Source organism: Diplotaxodon limnothrissa, linkage group LG1 (assembly GCF_057381915.1).
Source record: "Diplotaxodon limnothrissa isolate DT_005_m linkage group LG1, D_limnothrissa_male_GT1.1, whole genome shotgun sequence".
Lineage (NCBI taxonomy): Eukaryota > Metazoa > Chordata > Actinopteri > Cichliformes > Cichlidae > Diplotaxodon > Diplotaxodon limnothrissa.
The window spans coordinates 26,796,764-26,818,776 of NC_140596.1; the positions used below are offsets into that span (position 1 = coordinate 26,796,764).

General features: G+C 37.2%; 1 protein-coding gene across 3 annotated transcripts in view; it reads right to left on the minus strand.

The window, feature by feature from the left end:
* The window catches only part of LOC146639886 (protein diaphanous homolog 3-like), a 166,672-nt gene that overhangs the window by 140,888 nt on the left and 3,771 nt on the right, over positions 1–22,013 (minus strand). For all 3 annotated transcript variants that reach the window (XM_085356212.1, XM_085356196.1, XM_085356204.1), the window contains exons 2-9: positions 21,534–21,566; positions 21,013–21,195; positions 20,604–20,708; positions 14,804–14,934; positions 4,323–4,397; positions 4,147–4,216; positions 2,591–2,727; positions 2,113–2,218 (exon numbers count right to left, since the gene is read on the minus strand). In XM_085356212.1, the coding sequence (XP_085212338.1) occupies positions 2,113–2,218; positions 2,591–2,727; positions 4,147–4,216; positions 4,323–4,397; positions 14,804–14,934; positions 20,604–20,708; positions 21,013–21,195; positions 21,534–21,566 (840 nt within the window). The remainder of the gene's footprint in view (positions 1–2,112; positions 2,219–2,590; positions 2,728–4,146; positions 4,217–4,322; positions 4,398–14,803; positions 14,935–20,603; positions 20,709–21,012; positions 21,196–21,533; positions 21,567–22,013) is intronic.

The following is a 22,013-nucleotide window of genomic DNA, read 5'->3' on the forward strand; positions in this document are numbered from 1 at the left end:
ATTTTATCTAAATGGAGAATGTGTAGAGGGAATACACACAAGAATAAAATGGCCCGTTTTTTATGTTCGTCTTTTTGTTTAAGGCAGAACATGAAAAGGGACTTGTATATTGATTAAATGAGCATGTTCTTCTACTGCTTGCTTTTATGTTTCTTGTTAACTTGTTAACTGGTATAGGGACTGTTCCTTACTTAGTCTGCCCAGCTGTCTGTGGATTTTAAGCTGATATTTATTCAAAACAAATGGTGCAGATGAATTTGTGGGTCGAATTTTAATTTCTGACATGTCTGGTCTGAAAGCGATCATTAAAAAGTGACATCTGTACTTAACTGAAGCATCTGGCACCAGTGTTGGTCAAGTTACTTGAAAAAAAAGTAATCAGTAACTAATTACTGATTACTTCCCCAAAAAAGTAATCCCGTTACTTTACTGATTACTTATTTTCAAAAGTAATTACTTAGTTACTTAGTTACTTTTTAAAAACACGATTTACAACCTGAAGAGGTGATAAAGCGATAGATCTTTCAGCCCAATTCTACTTTTTCTACATAATCCATCATACAAAATGTAATCAAATGGAAAAGTCTCTTTTTTTAACTTGTTTTATCAGTTTTAATCTTTTAACTTTATGCATCAAGCAAAAATTTAATTATATGCACCATTCTCTGACTTGAATAAATTAGTTTAACATTTAAACCTATTTTCTACACATTCCAGCACATAAAATAAAATATTTTTTGTGTTTACACTCACTCTTTCAAATAGATGCAAGTAAAACACAGCAGAAAATAAATAAAGTCAAAGACTCAGCGGTCCTGTTGCTCTATTTTCACCTGTAAAGCAGGACTGCGGTAGGCGGAGGGTTACCCTGGTGCAGGTGTGCCGCGGTCAGTTGAAGAATCCGCGAGTTTCTCTGTGAGTTTCCCATTACGTCGTAGCTACTCGGAAGTTTAGGGGGGGTTTTTTCGCTGTAAAAAGAAGTTTTCTTCCCACGCACGATGGATGCTAATGTTTTTGTCACTTTTTATGGAATCAAACTCAAAGTAAGGTCAGTGCTCCCACGCTTTAAACGCTGCACGCTCATACTCTCTCCCACAATCGATATGTGATCCATTGTTGATCTGCACACAGCTGTTGTCACTAACGGCGCACTCGCTTACGTCACTGTCGCGAGACATTCTCGCAAAAAGATCACGGTTTTAGTAACGCAGTAACGCAGCGTTCCTACGGGAAAGTAACGGTAATCTAATTACCGTTTTTGCAATAGTAATCCCTTACTTTACTCGTTACTTGAAAAAAGTAATCAGATTACAGTAACGCGTTACTGCCCATCTCTGTCTGGCACTGACGAGTTCATGAAAAACAGAATGAACAGACCTTTTTTTTTTTTTAATTCTCATGTTGCACTTGCAAGTGGTGTTTTCTGTATTATTGCTGCTCAACATGTAGGTCTATTTGCCTCGAAAAACTAATTATATAGCATGAGATGTTTGTTTAACGATGGTGTTCACATCAAAATTGAAAATAAACAAAGTTGCTCACTTTTTTCATGCTGAAAAAACAGAACCTTCAAAAAATTTGAGAGGGCTTTATGTAGCATTGGTGTTTATTTACTGTAACTGATTCACCAAGATTTAATTCAATTCATCTTCATCTATAGAGCACCAAATTACAACAACAAACACATTGTTAATGCAAATGAACAATGACACTGTCTTTAATTGCAGCATGCCACTTGAGACATTTCACCCACATGAATATAGCAGCCATATTTTCCCCATAACAATTAATCAATTCTAAATAACATTAAAATACAAGCATTTTGCATATACTAAAAGATGAGAAATGTCTAGCTGCCTTTTTAGGCGTCACTGCGACTTGATCTGTGATTTGCAATTGGTTGACTGAAAATTAGTTGCAAATAAAAAATATGACAAAACAACAAAACAGGAATTTTATCAAACCTCACAGTGAATGTTTAAGTAACTGAGGGACCTTTGACTGGCTGTGATCTGTTGACATTGTCACGTTTTCACAGTTACTGTGTATGTAATATCAGTAAAATCTGCGGAAAACAAGGTGTCAGATGGTGGAAAAGTATTTTGCACTTACTTGTAATTGAACTGAGCGATCGCGTAGTCCTTGCACAATGGGACTGAACCTCTCAATGCCTCGCCATTCCCCAGCTGTGGTGATGGCTTCAAGGACCTTCTCCAAACTAAATGAGAACATAAAATGCATGACTGAACAGTTTGAGAGAGAAAAAAATGAAGCAATGCATTCATTTTTAGGGATTTAACCATACGCTCTTTCCTATATTGTATCCAAGGTTCCTTGGAGTGCGCGAGTGACTGAATTATAAGGTAAATTACAGTGCAGTCTTTCTCTTACTGCTCTGTTAAGTTTCGGCCTTTTTATGACATTTTAGCACCATTTATTACTGTGTGCCAGTATGATTTAAACTGATAATAAAGACATGATAGTTATCCACTTTACTATTTAAGTACAGCCTAATCTAATGGAAAAACATTGTGCTTTAACATTAGAAAAAGTCAGTCAGATAGAAATGTTGAGAGAATCAATGACATACATGTTCTCTTCTCCTACAATGCAGATGGCTGACAACAGCTTTACCACATCGGTCATCATTGCAGACTGGTTGGGATCAATGGCTCTTGCCAGTAAAGCAAGACTTTTCTCCTCCCCCAGAATTCGATCCAAGCCATACTGTAATGGAATCAAAACATTATTACCCAGACATGCTGCAATTTGCCCCATTTTTGTCAACAAAAATACAAATCCACATTAAACAACATAACCAAAGTTAAGCTCATCATATATTTTCGTGTACTTCAAATGTATCTAAATGATCAAATATTTGACTGAATAATGTGTCCTTTTTTTTCCTTTATAAAAAAAAACAAACCCCAGAAAACTATGTCCTACATGTCAAAATTGATATCTAATTGCATCCACAAACACACATAAACTTAAAGTGACTTTGTAACACAATCTCTCCAATAAATCTACAATTTACCGGGGAGAAAGGTTTTCTTATTATATTTATTTTGTCAAAGGGCAATTTCACAGTGTGGTAACTTTTAGTATTACATTATTATGCCACTGGTGACAGAAGACAGAAAAATCAGACAAAGGCAGAAGAAGAAAAGGCTGTAGCGACAGCTGGCAGAGAACACCTGTCTTCTTGGCATTGTGGTTACCCCACATCCCAAGACACCTCTTTAGCCGCAGAAAGGTCTGGGCTAACACAGAGGCCTATGGGTTTTTGTTGGCGCCTGGCACTTATTGAGAAGCAGGATTATATCAGACCTTGCAGCACATTTTACACTGCATATCTTTCTCCATAGGGTTTTAGCTCTACATGGAAAGTTGCTGGGAGGGTTCTTATCCTCTCTGCAGCTACTGATAAACTATTAAGAAAAACAGCTGAAGCATTATGAATTATTAGTACTTGAGAAGTAAACATTTTAAATAGCTTTGGCCTGGGACATACAGGGTGGGCCATTTATATGGATACACCGTAATAAAATGGGAATGGTTGGTGATATTACAGTCCTGTTTGTGGCATATTAGTATTTATGAGGGTGCAAACTCCTCAAGATGGGTGGTGACCATGGTGGCCATTTAGAAGTCGGCCATCTTGGATACAACTTTTGTTTTTTCAATAGGAAGAGGGCCATGTGACACATCAAACTTATTGGTAATGTCACAAGAAAAACAATGGTGTGCTTGGTTTCAACGTAACTTTATTCTTTAGGGGTAGAGCTGAGGTAAAAATTGAGGTAAAGATCTAAGATGGGTGTGGCTGACTCATGAGTGCAGAGCAAAGAGCTCCAAAAGTAGCAAAGTTAGACAGCCAATGACCTCTTCCAATTTTACACCCCTGTCAGTCTTTTGTATTTTTAAGCATTTTTAAGTTCAAATAAACTATTTTTGTGATATGAACATTACAGCTTAAAAGGCCATGTTTCAAAACCTATAGTGTCAGTGTAGAATCATAATATATGAATTAGATTAATTTAAAGAAACCTGATCTACAAAAACAGACTTTTTATACCCAGCAAATATCCATCAAACAAAATAAGTGAAATAATAAAATGAAATAAAATAAGCTATTGTCAATACCTTGTTGTTCATGAAGGCTTTGAGACACTGGATAACTTTATGTTGGTTCTTTTTGTCAATTTTCTCTTGGCTATTGAAACAAGACAGCAATAGGTTATTGTTTGCTATTAAACACTTAAAAGAATTAAATAATTATTGAGACCGGAAAGAGTTTGAACATGAATGCATAAACTTACTGTTTCTTGAATAGCAACCTCTCCAAAATGTCTAGCAGCAGTCCAAGACCTTCATGCCCAAAGTTTTGCACCCAGCTGAAATAACAAACATGAAATCGATATCACAATAGTCCCAGACTGACAACTGACAACAATTTCATTCTCATCCACCAGGCAGAAAAACAGAACTCAGTACTTTGTGTTGAAGAGAAAGGCAGTAGAGGTAAACAAGATACTGTAAAAAATAATTAAATAAAAAGGTTGCACATGCATACACTGTTATCCTCTGCTGTGTCTGAAATACATGAACACAGTAAAAGCTATAAACACAAAATTAAGGGAAAGCCTGGCCCATTGAAACCCACAGAGTGGATCCAGTGACTTTTATACATTCGGCTAGAAGTGAGTAAAGGCAGACAGTGTGATTGATTGTCCCACCATTGTCCAACATTCATGTGTGAAAATGTTTTCTACCCAAACAGGAGATTTAGGACTGACATGTCACACAGTGCTTTCTCCAATCATGAGAAAAAACACCAAATGAGAGAAAATCTTCTTCTCTCTCTTCAGCAGATTTTCAGAATCAATACCACAGCATACTTTAGCATCTCCGATGGAGGAAAACTTTACTGAGAAACTTTTTTCCATGCCCCCTTCCCCACTTTTCTTCATTTCCATGTCAGCCTTCTGTATAAGAGTGCATGTATCTTATTAGGCATATATATGATTAGCAATTAAATAAATCTGGTCTGCACCGGAAATACTAATCAGTTAATCATTAAATTCATTCAATTTCATTAATGCGCAATACCCAAATGCCTTGGTCTTATGTAGACTGTGGCAGAAGAGTATAACATAACTCTACTGGAACAATAATGTGGATCTGACCCTATAAAGACAAAAGGCAGATGGTAACACTGCTAACACAAATGCACATGACACAAGAACGTGACTGTAAAACCAGCAAAGACAATGAAGAAACTGTTCATTATTTTAGGTTCTATATTGATTGCTGTCTAAGCGCTTTCTTCCTTTAACACCCGTATTGGATTTATTTTCTCCAATTTAGCCGACTATCAAATTAATGCAAAGAAAACTTCACGGAATAAAAACATTTTCTTGCTGCTCTTTATGTGAAAGCTGATTTTAGACACATCTTATGGAGAACGTACCTTTGATCCAATAGAATGCTGCCTGTGATTACAGAGTAATATTGAAAGCTTAGGACCAACGTATAATATAGATTTATTTTCCTTCTAAAGGGCAAATTCTTTCCAACCACTGAACTCAAGGAGCTATTCTTTAAAAAAAAAGTGTGATGAAGAGTGACTCTACAAAGAGATTCACATGAATGAACATATTCTACCTTTATTCTACAACAGAGCTGTTTGGAATCAGATATCAGTAATAGTTTTGTTTCATATAAATAAGACAGAACAGTGTTATTAAGAAGTATTATGTTGCTTAATGTGGTGTTTACCTGGTTAACAGCATGAGAGAGAGGCGGATGTAACACTGGGGGTACCAGGAGGTGAGAAAGTGAAGGTAGATGAGTTTAAATACCTGAGGTCAACCATCCAAAGCAAAGAGATAAAGGAGAAGTGAAGAGTCAGGGCTGTCTTTGTGACAGAAGGAAGGCAGCAAGAGTAAAAGGGAAGGTTTACAAGATGGTAGTGGCCTGCTATGACGTATGGCTTGGAGACGGTGGCCATAACAAAAAGGGAGGAGGCCAAAGTGGAGGTGACAGAGCTGACCAGTGACCAGGATTGATATGATTAGAAATGAGTACATGAGAGAGGCAAGGCTGAGCTGGTTTGGGCATGTGCAAAGTAGGGATAGTTGATAGATTGTACAAAGGATGCTAAATGAGGAGCTGCCAGGCAGGATGAAAGATGAGAGACCACAGAAAAGCTTCATGCATGTAGTTAAGGAGGACATGCAGAGGACTGGTGTGACAGAGGAGGACGCTAAGGAGAGGGTGAGATTAAGGCAGATAATCCACTGTTGAGTACCCTAAAGGGTGCGGCTGAAAGAAGATGAAGAATTGTAAAGAGGCTGAATACTGGCCCAGGCTTTTGGTCTCCCCAGATCCAAACACCTTCTGTAGTCTCCTTCTCCACACTCGGGTTACCAGTACTTGCAAACCAAGGTACTCCAGCTTTAAGAATGAATACCATTGAACCAGAGGCATGAGCTAAATTGTAGACTGCCCCTCCCTCTTGTCTGAACCTGAATTCCATCTCTGAACATTAGCATTCACAGTTGTTGCTCTAATCACCACACTCTGTGCCTTCCAGCATCATATGTACATAAATTCTCAAGGTGGCAGGATAAAACGGGAAGCTGTTATCTAAATGCTTTATCTTGAAAAGAAGCAGGTTGTGTGTATGATTACATTTTTCTTCCATCTACTATTGTGTCTCTGAAGAACACTGATAAATGGCATTTTGTAATAAATAACCAATTTTAATGTTAATCCAAACAGATGGGAGATTAGTTATTGTTTTTCATTTGTTTGTTTTGATTTATTCAATGTAATCTACACCTGTCACAAAAATATGACAGGTAAACCCCATTCCAGTTTCTACATTAATAACTGAGCTTATAACAAACACCTTAGCTAAATCTATTAACAGGAAGCCCATCTGTTTGGGCGGTTTTGGGTTGTTGTTTTTTTTTTACAATTCCTCAAAATATGGAGGCACAAATGCATCAAAAGAAGCAGAATCCTCTTCTAATTGTTTGCACAATACTATGGCTACATCACAATGAATAGCCTGACAGGAGAAAGAAAAGGGGGGGGGGGGAGACCAGCTGTCTGATTCCCAGCATGACTTCTGCAGTGTTTTAAAAAAGGTAAACAAAAACAAAATAATAGGGGCTTTTAATTCCCAACTTCATGCCATATACAGACATTTTCTGCATACATCTCCACTTGTATATATTATATATAGAGTGAGTGCACTAAAACATAGCCTTGTACCATCATTTACTACTATGAGAGCGTGTCAGGGTTAGATGGAAAGAGGCTGACAAAAACAGTGATGGCTTTACAGATGTAGATTAAAAAAAAAAAAAGACTGCTGCCAAGGTAGATCAGAAAAAATGCTCTCAAGTTTCAGAGAGGAAAAAAAGACTTATATTCTACATTGGTCCCTACCCAGTCAGTACTGTAGGATTTTGGTTATAGAGGTCTTAATAAGAGCTTTATTGAAATTCATAGCCCAGTGGCAACTGTATGCAAGTTTTTCATCATCAACAGTTCAGGCAGAGAGCAAAGAAGAACAATCAGATGATCTCAAGCAGGAATTACAGAGGAAACCAGGATACCTGCACTGTGAGGCTTTCCTGAAACAAATATGAAAGACACTTGTGGAGACATAAGTGAAAAATGGATACTGGTGGTAAGTCAGCTTTCAAAGGCTGTTTGATGTTTTTAGCTTTTAGACATTCTGAAGATCTCAGAGGCCTGAAAAAGAAAATGGAATAGCTTTCCAAAACGCCTGAAGAAGTCTTATTAAGAGCAAGAACAACCGGGCCGATGCAAAAGTTTATGTATGAGCATGACTGTGTGTCCTAACTGAAGGTCAGGGAAAGTTTGGATACAGCAAATAAAGCTGGACAGACTGCATTTTTTATTAAACATGTCTGTTAAATCATGCATTCACAGATCAAAACTCGTAGTCTTTAAAGTCACATTAAAGGCATGTTAACAGGCGCTCAGTGTTTTGGGTTTTGTTGTTTTATTTTTCAGAGACTGACCCAATCTGTTGTCAGTTTACTCATGGACAAGTTCAGACTTCGCTAACAAGGTCTGGATTTCCTCTTGCTGGTTCAGTTACCATTGTTGCCATCCTCAGTATTATTCAGCAGGTAGCTCACGGAACAATAAAGGTTCGCATCTCGTGGTTACTCCACCATCTCTGACTTTAACTGGCAAAAGTGTTTCTTTTCTGTTCTGGAGATCAGCTACGAGCTACAGGACCACTCAAAAAAGAAAAAAAGAAAAAAAAGGAACGAGCATTTCTTACATCATTTTGTGAATACACTGGCTCCCATGACCTCTTTTCCAACACCACAATCACTTTGCCAGAAATTCAGTCCAATGAGATATAGAGATAGATATATAGAGATATAGAGATAGATATATAGAGATATAGAGATAGATATATAGAGATATAGAGATAGATATATAGAGATATAGATATATAGAGATATAGAGATATAGAGATAGATATATAGAGATATAGAGATAGATATATAGAGATATAGAGATAGATATATAGAGATATAGAGATAGATATATAGAGATATAGAGATAGATATATAGAGATATAGAGATAGATATATAGAGATATAGAGATAGATATATAGAGATATAGAGATAGATATATAGAGATATAGAGATAGATATATAGAGATATAGAGATAGATATATAGAGATATAGAGATAGATATATAGAGATAGATATATAGAGATATAGAGATAGATATATAGAGATAGATATATAGAGATAGAGATAGATAGATAGAAATATATGATATATCTATCTATGTATATGTGTGTGAGTGCACGCATGTTATGTCACAGACAGATTCTTGTTTTGTACTCCACATGCTGTCTGCCTAGACTCTAAAATGATTAAAGTATTTTATATTCTGTTCTGTCTGCTCATCTAGCATTCTCTGGCAGCACTTGGGTTTCATTGGTTCCTAACATCTGGCACCCTCCCACATCCCAAATGAGAAAACTTCAATCACACTCTCTGCCTGAATGTGTTTGGAGAAGTGCTGTGCAAAAATTATCTAAAAAAAAGAAAGGAGAAACTTTTTCTTTCTTAGTGAAGACACATACCTGGTAACATTTTATGTTATTAGTAATTCATAATGACACACATGGGGCATAGTTATCTACATCTAAGATATAATGCCACAATATTTCGATACTGTGAAAATACTCATTTGTGTTCCAAATACACAAATATGTATTGTGGGGATGGGAAGAATACGTTTTCCCTAAGTACAAGGCATGTAGAGCCCAAGTGTTTCAAACATTTTTGGTGGATTTCCAAAGCTCTGGGGTCCGTTCTTCGTACCTCGCTAAGTAAGTTAGCTGGATTTGATTGTTGACGATTTCGCCTGATCCTGGATCGTTCGGTTCTCCAAAGCTCATCCGGGACTTGCTGTCATAGCAACATATCCGTAAGCGTAAACCTGCTCGGGAGCAGGTTTACTTTATGTAAACAAGATTAGCTCGCGGCCACGCAGGTATGTCCGCTTCATTTATACGAAAGCAACAGCGATATTTTACCACTGTTTTTCCATAAATAAATATTATCAATGTAACTAAAGATAATGCAGCACCTGATCCTTTTATTGATTTCATACAGATACATACAGGTCATTTCCTAAAAAAGGGAAATGTACTATTAATCATTCTATTACATGTATTTGATTATTCCAGATGTAATTCATATTTTAGAGTAGTAATAGTAAATTACTTCGTGTAATCAAGATGAGAGACCACGGCTATAAAAGCGAAGGGGGATTTGGGAAGTCTGTCGCAGCCATATCCTGTCCGTATACGTGAGCAACCCATTGCGGAAGGTGCAAGATTGATAAGGAGAGTTTTCAGAATTCAGCGTATATTGCGGGACAGACAGGATCCTTTAGCTCAGCGCGACAGTGTGCTCATAGAGAGATATCGATATTCCCGTGAGGATATTATTTACTTAACCAACTTGTTGACGAGGGGGTGCAGGACCACCACCTGTCTTTTTTTGCTCTGCCCTTTTCTTGGTTGCTGTTATAAACAAACAGATTATTTCAGGGTCTGTTTTCAAGAGACTAAAAGCAATATAAGTGATAAATATTACCATTCTGTAGAATATTCTTATATTTCACTTTTACTTGTTCCCATGTTCTAGTGGGTCCTGTCGTGGCTCTAATGTGAAAGAGGATATAATGTAATATAATATAATAAATTTACCCTACCGCCTACTGGTGTTGGCCAGAGGGGCCGATGGCGTGATATGGCAGCCTGGCTTCTGCCAGTCTGCCCCAGGGCAGCTGTGGCTACAACCGTAGCTTGCCTCCACCAGTGTGTGAATGTGAGAGTGAATGAATAGTGGCATTGTAAAGCGCTTTGGGTGCCTTGAAAAGCGCTATATAAATCCACTCCATTATTATTATTATTATTATTATTATTATTATTATTATTAAATTACTTACGAGTTTAATTTGTCAGCAACTTTCTGCCAGCCCTCTCTCCTTGCTTTTGCAGCCTTTGCAGTGTTCCCTTGCATTTTAATTAAACTCTGAAACTCCTGAAATCCCTCAATCAAGGGTTCTTCCTCTGCTGCCGAAAAATACCGAGCGCGCTCCTTCGACATTTTCGCTGACCAAAGGGTTGCCGATCAATGTTTCTACTATCGATGCGTAGCCCCTGTTAAGCCACCCAGTTAGCTCACATTACTTCATCCAGCTATACTAATCGTCAACAACAGGTGTGTTCGAAGAACCGGAATAGCGAGCTCAAAGTTAGCGCGATTATTTGATCTTGGATGTAGTAAGCGAGGTACGAAGAACGGACCCCTGGTTTGCATCTCCCTTGTCAACAGATACCTGCACTCCAATGTGCCAAATCCAATTCAGCCGGTATGTATTGTGCTAAATGTAACACATGCCATATAACAACCGGAAGACGGCTCCCTACATATTTCACCTACAGGAGCTGTCCAGCCATGGAAACCCACACCATGAAGCTCTCACTGCAGTGTTTGTGCTTATGTTAATGTCAGAAAAGGTCCGGATCTCTGCAATCACCGAGTGATGGTGACTTTTTATACCCCTCGGCACTTAGCGACCCACTATGTACCTTTATGTGGTCTGCCATTTCGTGATGGAGCTTCTGTTGTTCTCAAATACTTCCACTGCAATAATGGAATCTTATTACAGTCTCACACTAATTCAGTCAGCTCTTTAGAATGAACCATTCTTTCACAAATGTTTGTAAAGGCAGACTGCACGGCTAGTTGCTTGATTTTATCACCTGTGGCAACAGGACTGAAAACACCCGAATTTAAAAAGGCATAGGGTCCGGTACTTTTGTCCATGTAGTGTATGTAGGTTCGCATACATTGGTGCCAAAATACAGCTATGTTTCTGACTTTAAAAAAAAAGAGCTACATCATTTGCTTTGATTTTTTTTTTTAAATATACAATCACGAGCAATAAAAATGAGCTCCACGTGTTTATCTGAATAATAATGATAATTATATTATTACAAAATTATAATTTTGAATTTTATGGAAGATTTAATTGCAGAGGTGAACTCTAAAACCTCTGAAAAAGCTGGGACCTACTGATCAGTTCGCTCTATTTTTTCTTGAGTAGCAGCTCTCCAAGTGTGATTTTTCCATTTTCTATTTGATATTTACACATAGCACTGAGGATTTATTAACGCTCACTGATTACAGCCTTACTGTAATCACAGCACACCATTATCAGATGCAAAAGAAGCACAGCAATATTTAACTGAGGGGTATCATTTCCAGAAAGACACGAAAAAGGGAATAAGGGAAAAAGCATTGAAAAAAGAAAACAAATTAATCATCCCTCTCTATGGGAAACAAAAACAGTCATAAATCAAAGAGAAAAATGAGGCACCTTATCTGGCTAACTTCACAGCTAAGGTAGCTTGACTTCTAACGCAGTCTCAGGAGAATGGCTACAAGGTTCCCAGGCAGTGCAGCACAGTGTTGCACTCTGCTTAGGCGGTTATGAACCAGATATAAAAAATTAACTTTAAAATGTCCTGTTCATAGCACGTTAACTGACTACAGGAGGGCTCTCTAGGGACAGAAGGCGGAGGCTAAAATTGCAGCAATGTGGAACATCTGCAATACAAAAAGGGGTCATTTCACAGAGTGGGCAATGAATGACATTGTTCTCACTGACTACTAAGAATACAGTACTCCTAAAACATAGATCATAAATAAATGTAACATAGATTATAAATGAGGATGAGCTAAACATTGAATTACCAGTCCCTAAAATACAGTCTGTTTTAAAACCACTGCAAACTACAACCTCAATAAAAACCATTAAGCTGCTGCATATGGAAGTACAATTAACTAATGACACAGGTAAGGCATTCTTACCTTTAGGTGTCTCCACTGCAAACCATCTGCCCACATCTCATTCTATCCCTAGTATCCTCCTCTGTCATATCAACCATCTGCATGTCCTCCTTCACTACATCCAACACTCTCTGTGGCCCTGGCAGCTCCATCTTCAACATCCTTTATCCAATATATCCACGATTGTTTCTCTGTACGTGTGCAAACCATCTCAGCCTTGCTTTTCTTACTTTGCATAACTATTTTTATGTGTATAATCAGTTTGCATATTTTGACATGTTGTTCATGGGTAGTTGTATATGACAGGAAGAGCATTCAAGGTTTCTTTTCACATTGTTGCTAAACTTTACTATATAGCTAAACTGAAAAAAAAACAAAAACAAAAACTGAGCACTTAAACCTGAAGGTCAGTTTTAATAAAAAATGAAAAACCAATTTCCACTTGTTTGTCAGATCCATTTATCAAATCCATTTAATACAATTGCATTTTGTAGCTTTGCTGGTCCTGTGGTCTAGCACTGTGGCCTTCCTTTTAAAAAAAAAAAAAGGAGGGGGGGGGGGGGGGGGGGGGGCTGCGGTGGATACAGTAAAGGTTTAGTCATAGAGCCACATTAGCATTGTGACTGGCACATAAGTTACACCATAGCTACATTACCCACACACTTTTCTTTCCAAGCTCCTTAGACTACGATGACCTGGATGACTGAGAACCTTCACAGACATACCCACATTTATTATAGTCACCTAGATCAATATTGATACAAAATTTACAGTTTAATCACTCTTCTTTAACAAAACAAAAACTGCTAAAAGGCAGTATTGATTGCTAGGCTGTAAGACTCATTTCTGCCATCAGATTAACCTTACAAATAGAGAAAACTATGCTCAAAGTTAACATGAAACTAAAAAAAATATTATTACCAATATAAGATGTAAATATGAACACAAACTGAACACTGAATGATGCTGATGCTACTGCTTCAGTTCAAAATATGGTGCATGGTCTAGAGGACAAGATTAAGAAAGACTGCTAAAAATGTCATTGTCACAGAAAATGCCTGTGAAAGAGAAATGAGAGTGAAAGAGCCCTCTCATTGCAACAGTAACTAAATAAACTGAAGTAATTAAGCTCCTTCTGGCAGCAACCTTCCAACAAATGTTTTTGCATTTAATACACATTTATTTTCCCAAAACATATATAAATAGAGTTCATCTTAGTATTTATCTGATTACTATAAATATGGAATGAGAATACTCAAAAATATGAGAAGACAGACACTGGTTAAATAACCTGATCAAACCTAATGTGTGGCACCTAAACCTTCAAGAAATCTTGTTTTTTTTTTGTTTACTTTTTCCACAAACAGTTTAGGTAGCTGAGGGCAGTAATACTTATAATGCAAGCAGGCATGCAGGTATGCACACATGGGTATTCACAGACGCGGACTAAAGCTTTCTTGGCTGCTGCCTCAAAGCACACTGTGCGCTGTCTATCTTGCGTGCTGCACAATATCGTTTATTATTTAGTAAATATTGATATCTATGACTAGCTAGTTTATTGTGATGGTGCTTTGGTTTCTCTATTATTATGTTGCTCTTTGTTGTTTGCTGTCTCCTCTGTTTGTTTTTTTTTGTTTGTTTTTTTTTTTCTCCATACAGGTGACCCAGGAGTTCTTTTTTTTTTTCTCTCTCTTCCCCCCCCTTCTCACCGTCTCTTCTCCCCTTTGGTTTTCTTTCTTTCTCTCCCCCTCTTTCTCTCATTCATTCCCCCTGTCCTATTTATTAAAAAAAAAAAAAAAAAAAAAAAAGACAAAGGATGAACTGAAGCTCTGCCATCACGTAATGTCGCATACTGCTGTTTCTGATGTCATTTAAAAAAAAAATAATAATGCAAGCAGGCAACTTTCTACAAGATGCTGGCGTGCAACCAGACAGGAGTGACACATGACAGGTCAGTATTGAGCTGGTCTTAGTTGTTTGTTTGCTTTTAGCGCTTCAAAGATGCAATAAAGCATCAACCATCACAACATGTCAGTGTGTTAGCAACAATACTGACTGGACATTTTATAACTGACACCTGCCATTATGACAGCAAAACACTTAAACTTGCACGCCAAAAAAAAAAAAAAAAAAAAAACACAAAAACATGATTAAAGGATGATTAGATTAATATGAACTAAATTTGAGGTAATAGAACTTACAGAGGAGAAAATAAGAGACAGAAATACTACATAAAGAAAGGTATATAGTCTGGTGTCCCCGTACAGTGTACTGTCAAATAATAAACTACCAGCGACAAGAGAGGGGAATTAAACCTAAAGAGGGCAAGTCCACTTTTAGTGTCAGAATCTTGTACCATACCTGACGGGGTTGCTGGTAAGGGACACTCGCAGTGAGTCTAGACAGGAAAACAGACGTTCATCCATGACCCCTGACTTCAGCTCACTAAGGAATTCCTGGGGAGAAATCTGATGGCTGCTTCTCAAGTTGCCCTGTAAAATGAAAAGAAAGGAAGAAGAAATCTCTCAAATACAGCCTTGCAAATTCTGCCAAGTAAAAATAAAAAGTTTGTTTGTTTTTGTTTAAATTGCCCAGTTTTTCCTGACTTTTGACCAATCCTAAAGCACTTAGCTTTATTCCCATGCTTGCTCATTTTAATGTACCTCTAAAAAGTTCCCACTTTATACACACACATACACACCTTACATGTCCATACACATTTCTAGTCTAAGGTATTTCTGAATGGAAATGTTTTAAAATGTATAAAATTTCAAAACTATCAACAACACAACAAGCAAAATTACTGAAAAAGACCTTAATTATTAACTTTATATATTTAGAATGCATGAACCTGGGGGGGGGGTAGCTATACCAAGAATTTCCTTTTCATTCCCTGACAAGACACTAGGGTTACTACTGAGTAAGACTTACTACTGCTTTTGTGTGGGTGGGTGGTAAAGACTTGAAGCTAAACTTACTTTTTGTAATGTTCTTGATTGATCAAAGACCTCAGATATCACCATCTATCACTATCTGAAGGAATATATAATCCCTAATCCCAACAGGCTGGCAAAAAAAAAAAAAAGAAAAATGAAAAAAGAAATATATCCAGTCTGTTTCTCACCTCACACCTCTTCTATAAAGCCCTACTCTATAGAAATATATACAGAAAGGCCTCTAATCTGAAAAACAATACAAATATATTTACTTTTCAAAACTTCAGTGATAAAACCTGTCATTTTTATTCAAAGAATGTATCGTATAGCAGCAAACAGTCTTATAGCCCAATAAATAGAAGCTTGTTACATATATAGAAAAGTCAAAGGTGTACAAGCTTTTGAAATGGCAGCCAGAAAAGTATAGCTTTAGCTCATGTGATACTGATTGTTGAGTAGCTTGTTGTCCTGATTGAACTCCGGGAAAACATTTTATTTGGCATGTGTTCCATGTTCAATTGGACTTCACAACATGGCTCATGCTCATCACCACAAAACACATCAAAGCACTCCACTCATTTCAGATAGCAGTCCTATGAAACTATCACTCGCACAACATCAGAACCCTCCAGTGTTGTTACCACGGCTAAAACATGTCATTTCTGCTCCGCTTACAAATTGGTTCTTGATTGCAAGCATCATCAGCTTAGTCCAACTCCCACTTTGTATGTCTCTTGCTCGGTGCTGAGTTAAGTCGAATGGTGGTGGCAATTTCACAAAAACAAACCACTGCCTGGCTGCACAACAGACCATCAAGGATACAGAAAGTGTCTGCCTCCCTCTCTTTTCCTCTTCAAGCCCAATGATCAACTGCCTCTCCCATCCTGGTGAGAAATGATGATGACTAGGCGGCTTGTTTTTCAGGATCTCTTGGGCTTTCAGCAGCAAGAGGAAAGTATGATTGCTGCTCTTGGTAGAAACAGGCCCGGGTCCTTCTGGTGTTTCTTATCAAAGGAACATTCGTGGCACCCTGTTTGCCCAGTGACAGCAAGTCCATCCACATAACATGGATAGACTCCAGATGCATTAAAAGCTTCATATGTTAAAATGTGCACTTGGAGCATAATGCATGATTTTCTTTTAATAATCATTTCAACTGAGGTTATAGCCAAAATGGACCAGTGAGTCACTGTTTAGTGTTTTTTTAATACTGCCTGATTAGAGTTCTAAGGTTGGTCAGGGATGTACTCCACTCTTGAAACCTTCACAGAAAATACATTTTGGAAGACACCCCCCCTGAATTTCAAAGAGACTTGACCCAAAGCTAGTGTGTACAGGAGAAAGATGATGTGCACTCATAATGTACCATTTATGCGAGCATTGTATTAACATACAATAGACCACGGGTGTCAAAGACATTTTAGTTAAAAGGCCACATACTTCAATTTGATCTTGAAGTGAGACCAGACCAGTTTATTAAAAAAAATGAAAAAGCGTAATAACATACCCTTCCTTTAATGTAGAAGCACAGGTAAGGTCTGAAAATGTTAATGAACCATTCATTTACAAAACTTTTACACAAAAGCCTAAGATGTCATATTAAATATGCACTACAGATGGGAGTGAGACTATGCACAAAATTTTGGAGCTAAACTCATTTATCTTTACACGTCATTATTAAAACAGCCTGATAAGATCTGCATATACTTTCTGTACACATTCACTCCATGGTAGTAATACTCTGACCACTTCACCTTGAACAGCAGTGCGATTTATTAAACTATTTAAGATATAACAAATTCCCTGGAATTTTCACACTCTGCATGGGTAGGTGGTATAGCTTCAAAATTATATCACAATATTTCAAGAAAATTTGCAATAATCATATTTCAGACGAAAGGAAAAAAGATAGCGGGTAGCAACATTTATTAATTCAAGTAAATGAACAGCATTTTCTATCCACCTTTGCCAATGAGCTACTGTCACTGATGAGACACAATCTAAATCAAAGTGTTAATCTACTGAAACAACTTTCCAGCAGCAGAAGCATCGTAGTGCAATATTAGTGGCACACAGCATTATATCAAATGACATAGTAAAAAAGCAAATGTAAGCACTAACATAGTGCAGCCCAAGTAGCGTACACGTATAGCATGACTGCTTAAAACTTTAATTTAACACTACAGTAACGGCAAATTATTCATGTAACTCTGTAGGAACTTCACAATACTGTCAGATAAGAAAACTGAAAAAGAGTTTCGACCTGGGGTGTTTGTGTTATTTTGGGTCAAGTTTTCTAACCAGCTGCTTAATATCTTGCTTTACCACTGTGCAACAACAACAATAATAATAATTTCCACCCAAGCTTGGCACTTCCTGTCATTAAGGAGTGCAACTAGCGAGCGGAAGCATCAGTTCTTGGTTGAGTAATTTGTTTACTTTAGGGTTGCACCAGTTGCCAATATAAAATGGTGAAACAAATTTGTGTTGTTTCTACCTTTAGCACAATTGTTTTAAAATTTGCAAAGTGTTTGCATTGCTCTTTACTGAAGGTTGTTGAACTAGCTGCTTATTTTTGTTAACGGTATTAAGTTGTTAGCAGAGACGGACATGCTAACATGCTCTCAGACAAACCATGACTCACAACTTCTAGGTATACAATATGGCAAAGCCCTACTGCACATGGACCCATTAGTAGGTCAATTCTAGCCCCCGCCTGCATGCAGTAGACTTTTGTGTGCTAAATCAGCGGTCCCCAACCTTTTTTGCGCCACGGACCGGTTTATGCCCAACAATATTTTCACGGACCGGCCTTTAAGGTGACGCGGATAAATACAACAAAATAAAACCAGTACCGGTACCGAAAAAAAGATTTATTCATAACATACGTGAAAAGACCCAGGAAAACCGAGTTAACGATAAAAGTCATAACAAAATAACGCTGAAAACCGATAAAAACCCTGAAAACCATACATTTCAATTCTCGCGGCCCGGTACCAAACGACTCACGGACCGGTACCGGTCCGAGGCCCGGGGGTTGGGGACCGCTGTGCTAAACCATGTGCTATATTTTCAAATTAGAAACAATACACATGGATTTTGGATAAACCCTTTTACACAGATTCTGACCATTTGACAGGTCTTAACATAAATTTTCCCCATGCTCAGCTTCAGTTGATCGAGGAGTCATATTTTTGAAGATTCTTTGAAAGCAATTTAAGGCAAGGCAAAACTCAATTTGCTGCACAGCAGGGGCATTGCACATAAATCAAAACACAATGTCAAAGGTCAGCAATTATTTTTTGTGACAACATACAAGGAAATTGTTTCTCTCCAAGGCCATCTCCAAATTCACAGACTAAAAAAGGAAGTGGCATACATCGGTTTAAAAATTAAAGGTCAATTGGCAAAACAGCAACATGACTGAGAAGGTCACATTGTTGTTGTTATTTTGATGGCACGTTAAACAAGCAAAAGCAAAACAAGAAAACTTCAAGTTCCTTTGTGTAAAAAGTAAAAACATTTTTGTTGATATATACTTCACCTTGCTTAGTGTTTTAAACTCAGTGACACCACATTTCCTCAGAAATGTTGACCTTTTTCTCAGAACTTCTCTCCAAAAACACATAATGAACCACTTCTTAAATGCAGAGTATTATAAATCTGCTCTCTTAAAGAAATTAATTTCACTGTTTTTTGGTTGGTGCCCACATTTTTTTACCATGCAGGTATGAAAGGTAACAAATGCAGGCCAGTCACCATGGTAACTAGAGACAAGGATAGACAGCCTAAGGCAAACTTGAAGGGATGTCTGGTTATAACAAATATAATAAATTTCTTACTTGGATGTAAGAAATTTGGACTTGGACTTATTTCATACTTCTTTGCAACACATGATGGCAACTTAACCAGAAACCTGTAGCTATCAAATACGAATAGGCCTTACTGTTCACAATGTCAATTATTTGTTTTTTTTTCCCCCCTACCCATTTCTTCAGCTAATACATTAACTTTTAAGAAGTGCAAAAGACAAGTACAATGTCTGGATACCAGGAAGTTCTTTTTTTAGCCTTTTCATGTAAGAAAAATGATATATCGATGCTTTACAATGACTTGTGGAAGCTTAAAATATTTATATTCTTTAATATCCTGTACCTCATACTGTATGCTACATACTGTGATCCATCAACAATAATATGACTGTCACAGAAATAACTTGTTTTCCTATTTCCCAGTCACTCTTTATTACCTGCAGTAAATGTTTGCTATAATCATAAAATAAAATGAATCCACCTCCATGTCTGGGCCAAAAAACAAAAACACAACAAGAATAATGCAGATATGCAAAGAGCTAATTCACCTCTGCTGCTCACTCAACAGAGTGCGTGCCTATGTGGAAAGCAAGACGTTGCACTTCTCTTCAAAGATTTTTGACAATGTATTTTTGGTCTTAAGTGGTATAAAAAAAATAAATAAATACATTTCATTTTGTTGTTTGTTCACAACAACAATGTTAACTTAAGTGTCATGATAACTGCTGTGAGTGAGAGAGATGCTGAGTACTCAAGGCAAGTATATCCTTCTACATTTAAAGAACACAATTAAACAGGTGCCGAAAACTGAAAACCAGTGAACAAGTATTCTAATATTTAGCCCTAAAATTCAAGCTACATTCACCCGCACCATTTAAAGCGGGATTTTCCACTTTTGTTCTTAAAAGATTTCCATCCACATAAAAATGCAAAAAATATATGTCACATGCTGTCAAAAGTGTTGGTCATATACCTCTAACTGCAGAAAAGCTGGCCAATCAAAGGTCTATAAACAATATCATGGGTCATAGTCTTCTGTTTAAAAAGGAGATAAATGCACGCACATGTGATGTTGCGTGACACAGTCATTTTCCAAGTTCAAATTTGATACAGAAACAGTTTCAAAAGCTTCATTTTCTGTGACTTCAAACTCCAAAAAGGCCAAAACGCACAGAAAAAGTGATGTTTACCAAAACACGTGTGGATGGTACCTCACAAACCAAAACTCAACCAGTTACCTTCCACTCAAAAAAGTTAGAAAGTATGAAACTCAAACTTCTTCAGGCTGCTAGACACTGCTAATTAAAAGCATCAGCAACACGTTTCAATGCAAACATTCAACCACATAAATATAAAATGTCAGTTAATTTAAACTCAAAATAGGTGAAATATTTTAAATATTTAAAAACTTACAGTTTTAGAGGCAGTTGATATATACTGAATGACCATTTCTTTCTTTGTGTTGAGGTCTTTTTCTCTCAAAGGAGTCTTTTTGTCCTCATTCAAGTTCATGTCTTCCTAAAAAAGAAAAGAGAAAAAAAAACTACAACATTACCGTGGCCAAAATTTGATGTTGTTTTTGAATGCATAACTGACTCTGGAAGACATTAGCATTCTGCACTGTTTCTAGCGTCAGCAACCAAATATCAGCTGCTTTGTGGCCATGATCATAAAATTACTGAACTAAAATGAAAGTTTGAAAAATATCATCACTTGTGTTAAATTGATTATTTGTCTTTTTGAATATCTTTATCACTTAGTCCCTGGTAGCACTTTTTTTTTAATGAAATGTGAAAATGTTGTACAAAAAGTAAGAACACACCATCATCTTTTCAAAAAGAGCCAAGATCTCCTTTTCTGAGTTTATCTTTGACGATAGTTCCTCAAAATGATGTGAGGTGGAGGATGAAGAACTGGACCAGTCGTTTGCATTGTGCTTAGATTGTGTCAAGGGTGGGCGCTCCTTTTTACTACCGGGAATCCGAATACTGGCGAATCTGTCCAGCTGTAGAAAGAAAGAAAGCACAATTAAAAATAGAAAAAAATACTCCAGACTTGGAGTCAAGTTTAGATGATTATGAGCACATTTAAATGGTTAGTAGTCAAGCAGAATAAAAAAAAACAGTTATTAATAAACTAGAATGCAATGCTAGTAATATGAAACAAACTACAAACAAGAAGTCTGTCCTATGATGTTAATGGCTCCAATGCCTGACTGTTTTGGTTTTGTTAATGATGCTCAAAATAAGCAGAAGCAGTGACCTCAAGTAAGGTGACGTTAGATGTTGCAGAGATCGATGACACAAAGCACACACAGAAGCATATCAGTTTGTCAAAGCTTACCACATCATCTGTGATGTTTCTAAAGGGTAAGTGCTATAAGTGGGGAGCAAAAAGAAACAAATCAGGATACACAAAGCAAAAGCACCAAATATTCTAACAAACACTTCTGGAGCACATTTTTACATTCAGGCTTCAAGAATTTGCTTCATTTCAGTTAAACATTTGTGCCCCATTCTTTGCAGCATACAGCATAATCTAAAAAGAATAGAGACAGTGAAATGTCTGTATTGATTTGTCCCTACTCTGTTACACTTATTTTGACATTCAAAGAGTTACAATGGCGTTTTACATTCACATTCAATTTTTTAAAAAAATGCTTCTTTAAATGGAGTGGACAGTACGACTCTGCAAAACATCCAACACCAGTCCAACAACTGGCAGGGAGGTCTGCATACTCATGCACATAATAGAAGTTTCTGTTTAATGTTGTTTAACTGTTGTGTCCTTGAGCAAGACACTTCAACCGTTGGCTACTGGTGG